The sequence below is a fragment of the Nestor notabilis genome, unplaced genomic scaffold (assembly GCF_000696875.1).
Source record: "Nestor notabilis isolate BGI_N333 unplaced genomic scaffold, ASM69687v1 scaffold30593, whole genome shotgun sequence".
Lineage (NCBI taxonomy): Eukaryota > Metazoa > Chordata > Aves > Psittaciformes > Psittacidae > Nestor > Nestor notabilis.
In genome coordinates, this window is record NW_009923817.1 from 1 (window position 1) to 4,336 (window position 4,336).

The window sequence follows — 4,336 nt, forward strand, 5'->3', positions numbered from 1 at the left end:
GATATATATATATTATTCATACACGACCATATATATTCGCTTCGAGGACCAAGCATCTTTGGGGAGCTCTGAAGGAGGGCTAGTTCTGGCTGCAAAATTCACACAAGCTTTCACGGCCCCACGGGTCCATCAAAGACCTTTTTATGTCCAAGAAGCTCTAGCGGGATTTCAATTACTTTTTCATTATTATTATTATGGTCTTTAATTATTGTTGCTTTTTTTTTTTTTTTTTGTGTGGGTGATACCAGCCAGTGTGGAGGGCACAAGAGCAGAAACATCCTATTTCCCTCGAATAATTACGCCTGATTGATTTTACCTGTTAGGCAAACTCACGGAGTCAGGGAGCAGACTTTATCGCTCCACGAGTCCTTATGAGATTAAAACCAGGTAGCTGAATACTCGGTTAAGCAGGGCGAGTTTCTCCCACTCGCGGACTCCAGCCCGTGGGATCTGTAATCAATTCCCATGCAGTGCTGCGAAATAGGTTTTAAGGTTTATGCTTCCATTTAGCAGGGAAGGGGAAGATCCTTCGTTGGGGTTCATCCCACTCAGGGAAGAGAATAACACTCCACCAGCACTCTGGATTTGAAGATGGGTGACATTGGCATGACCTTGGTGGCGCTGGCAGTGATGGGGGGACCACGAGTTGGTGCGGGGCACGCTGTGGAAGAGGACTGTGAACACTCTTGGTGGGGGGGACGGGGACGGTGCCCTTTTTTCCCTCTCTTCCCCCGTACTTACATGTCCGAAGGGGTCGAGGTGGTTGTTGGTGAGTTTGAGCTTCTGGAAGGAAACCAACTGCCTCATCCAGTGGGCACCAGTGGCCGGGGAGTCGGGGTGCACGTACAATCGCCCGGGCATGGCCGGCTCTGCTTTCCCCGTCACCGACCTGTGAGGAGGGGGGGACATGGGCCCTGAGCTCCAGCCGGGACAGGATCCCCCTCAATGGGCTCCTGCTCCCCATCCATCCCCTCCTGTGGGGACCCTCCCGTGGGCTCCTGCTCCCCATCCACACACACCCGCTGGTATCCCCACGCCGTTCTTGGGAGGAAAAAGCGCTTACAAACGAGGTTCGGGAATTAATTGAGCTCTCTGGCACCTCTCCCACCGGAGCTGGCTCTAGCCGTTTCCTCTTTTAACTCTATCCTTCCCTCCCTCCCTAATTGCCGGCGCCCAATTCTTAAAGACAGAGATAGTCCCTTCCTTATTATAATTAAACTATCAACTCCACAATAGCCAATAATCTCATTGTCAAACAGGATTACAGTTATCGTTAGCTAATGGATGCCTTTCCCAAGGACCGTGGGAGCATCCCGAGAGGCTCAGGTGAAGCCCCTGCACCCAACATATCTCCTTTCCAGGGATAAAATCAGCGCTGAGCCTCTGATTCAAAGGTGTCTCCAGCCCAAAAAGCCCGACAAAGAGGTCTCCTCCCTCCCCTTTCCCCCACGTTGCCTACCATTTATTATCTGCAAATTTGTATCTGTGGTCATCCGCTGGTACAATATCCATCAACAGAATGTACTTCGTTTTTGGATTAAGTCCAGTGACCTTCACTTTGTAACTGGGGAACATACGCCTATTAAAAACAAAATAAAACAAATAAAAATACAGGTTAAAAGCGGAGAAGGGAAAGTTTTCCAAGGTGGTTTAGTGTGGGCGTTTACGGGGGGGTCATTTAACGAAAGGACAAAACCACATTCTCCCTTCCCGAAAGGCCAGGGGAGGGCTGCACCTTTCCTTCCTCTTGGGGGGGACGTTTGGGTGCGCTGGGTGCCCCTCCAGCCCCCAGCTGAGGTGAAACAGGCGATTCATCGAGGCAGAATCGTAATAGGAGGCTGGCGGGTTTCATATTCACCTACTCGTGTGCTTGTTAGTCTATTCCTATTTGCACTAATTCTTTGTTTCGATTCTCCCTTCTTTGAACAAAATCCGATCGTGAGAACTTTGGAAGCGAGTTACTTCGCTCTATACATAAGCGGCTGGAACAGGAGGGGAGATTTGCCAAAGAAAAAGATATACATATATTTCTATAAATATACATATTTTAAACATATATTTCAACCACCTCCATGTGTATCAACGGTTGCATGTGTAGATGTGAAAAAAGCACACCCCAACCAACAAGCACTCAGGTGTCACACCAGATCTGTGCGCGGGGGACATCAGCAAACACACCTGACAAAGACTTGGAAACCACTCGGATACACGCTGAAGAACAGGGGCTTTTCGAAATAGTTTCCATTACTGCAAAGCAGGGACTTAAAACACTTCGTGTTATTTTAGTTTGCGCTTTCCAAATATTTAAAAATAAAGCAGATGAAAATGTATCCCTGGACTTAAAATACGCCTAAACAAAACCCCCACACCTCTAAAAATACCGCGCTCCCCCCCTACCCCAGCCTCAGGCTAGGGTTCTTATCTTTACCGTAGGGCAGCTAGGCTGGGTTTTAATTCGGGTTTAAAAAGCCGGAGGGGGGGGCGGGGGAGGAGGAGGAAGGGGAGAAACGGGGATTTACTTTAGCGTTTTAAGGGAGAAGAAATCCAGTTCCACCTGAAGAGTGGTCTGTAACTCCATTGACAACACCTGACCGGCGAGAACACGGACTTCAACAATAAACACGGGGAATTAGAGAAACGAGGAAACTGATCGCGTATCTCCCCTGCAGCCCTTGCCCTGTAAATGTCTATTTTATTGCTCTCCAGATGAGATTCCTGTCCACTGTGCTATTTTGGTTGGAATTTCTGCAAGGTGGTTTCTGTCTCCCTCCGTGAGCTGCTTTTTTTACTTTTTCTTTCCCTTCTTTCCTTTTTTTTTTTTTTTTTCCCCTATAAACTCGGGTTTGGGGCGGTCCCTCTGCTCCCCCAGCCCCTGTCCCAGTCAGGGATTGGGGTTCGGCCGGTCCCCACTTGCATCCCCCCCTTCCCTCTGTCTACCCCTTCCCTTGGGCATAAACCCCTTCTTTAAACCCCATTTTCCAGCAGCAGCGAGGTTCAAGGCGAAGGCGAACCGTGAGACAAATCTATCTGCTAAAACTTTATACAAACAACTTTATATTTTTATTTACTTACTTTCCCCCTCCTACTTCAAGCAAATTTTGGAAGATCACAAAAAACCCAGAGAACAGAATAAAATGAAAGTTTGACCCCGCGTTATTTATTGTGCCCTTGCAATCTAAAACTATTACATTTATACACATGGAAGGTTTGGGAGGGTTTTAAAACTCAAAATCACAACGAAAAGAGCTGTCCCAGTTTACCGATGAGACTGAAGAGACTATTTTACTGCGTCTCGCTGCCTCAGGCACCCTTCAATCTAACAATCCTCCAACGCATTAATATCAAAGATAACGTTAAACCGCCTCAAACGCACTCAAATACACACATAAATATCTGCGGATCGGTTTTACTAAACCGGTGATGGAATCGATTATGCGGAATCCCAATAAAGTTGGATTTGCGAGGCTGTATATTTTTCTACACTCCCACACAAACACACACATCCAAAAACGTGTGTCTGGACGCACTTAGAGCCGCATGCTATTTATTTGCGGACACGTCTATCTGTGCATCTAAACAGCTTCGCGATCTGTATATAAACAGTAACTCAAGACCACATCGACTTTTAAATGGGGTGGGTGGGTGTTCTGGGTGTGTTCGCCTCGGTGTAAGCAAAATAAATATGACCTGTCAGTAAACATAGTAAGGCTTTGCGAAATAGCAGATGGGCCGAGCTACTCCTTTAATTAAAAATATAATAATACTAATAGTAATGATAATAATAAGTCGCCCAGCCGCTGCTATAACCGAAGTTAAGTTCTGGCCAAGCGGTCGCAGCTCGCGTTCGCCTGGAAAGCTTCCAACGGCCTGAAATTGGGATTAACGATGTAACTGTTCTGGTTAAGAAACAAGCCAGAAGAAACAGTTTCTTCTAACTAGATCCTCGCAGGGACGGTTGTCCGCACGCCTGGCTCTCCCGGGGCCGTGGCACACGGACACGGATGAGGGTCTCTCGACACCAGAGATGTGACCGTACCGATGTCAGGGAAAGCGGAGCTACGGCCGCGGACGCGCACCCCCATCCATGCGTGTGTATCACCCCATTGTTGGCAATTTCCCCCCACAAATAAGCCCACACGAGGCCGATTCAGCCACGCAGACACGAAGGGGAACGCGCCCCCCCCTCCGCCTCTTACCTCCCGGCCTTTGTTATGATCATCTCCGTCCCCACTTCGTGGAATTTCAGCCACAGCTCCCGTTCGTGCAAAAACACCTTTATCCCCTCCATGCCCTGCGGAGGGGGAAGGCACAGACCGTCAGCCCGGAGAGGGTACGG

The 4,336-nt window shown here is 48.4% G+C and overlaps 1 protein-coding gene across 1 annotated transcript; it reads right to left on the reverse strand.

Moving 5' to 3' along the window:
• Window positions 1-741: 741 nt before the first annotated feature.
• Window positions 742-4,291, reverse strand: LOC104404016 (T-box transcription factor TBX5; the record flags this gene model as incomplete). The annotated part of the gene is made up of 3 exons (XM_010012339.1): window positions 742-889; window positions 1,460-1,579; window positions 4,197-4,291. Coding segments are annotated over 3 exons (363 nt in total), but the record flags the coding sequence as incomplete, so codon positions are not given.
• Between the last annotated feature and the right edge of the window lie 45 nt (window positions 4,292-4,336).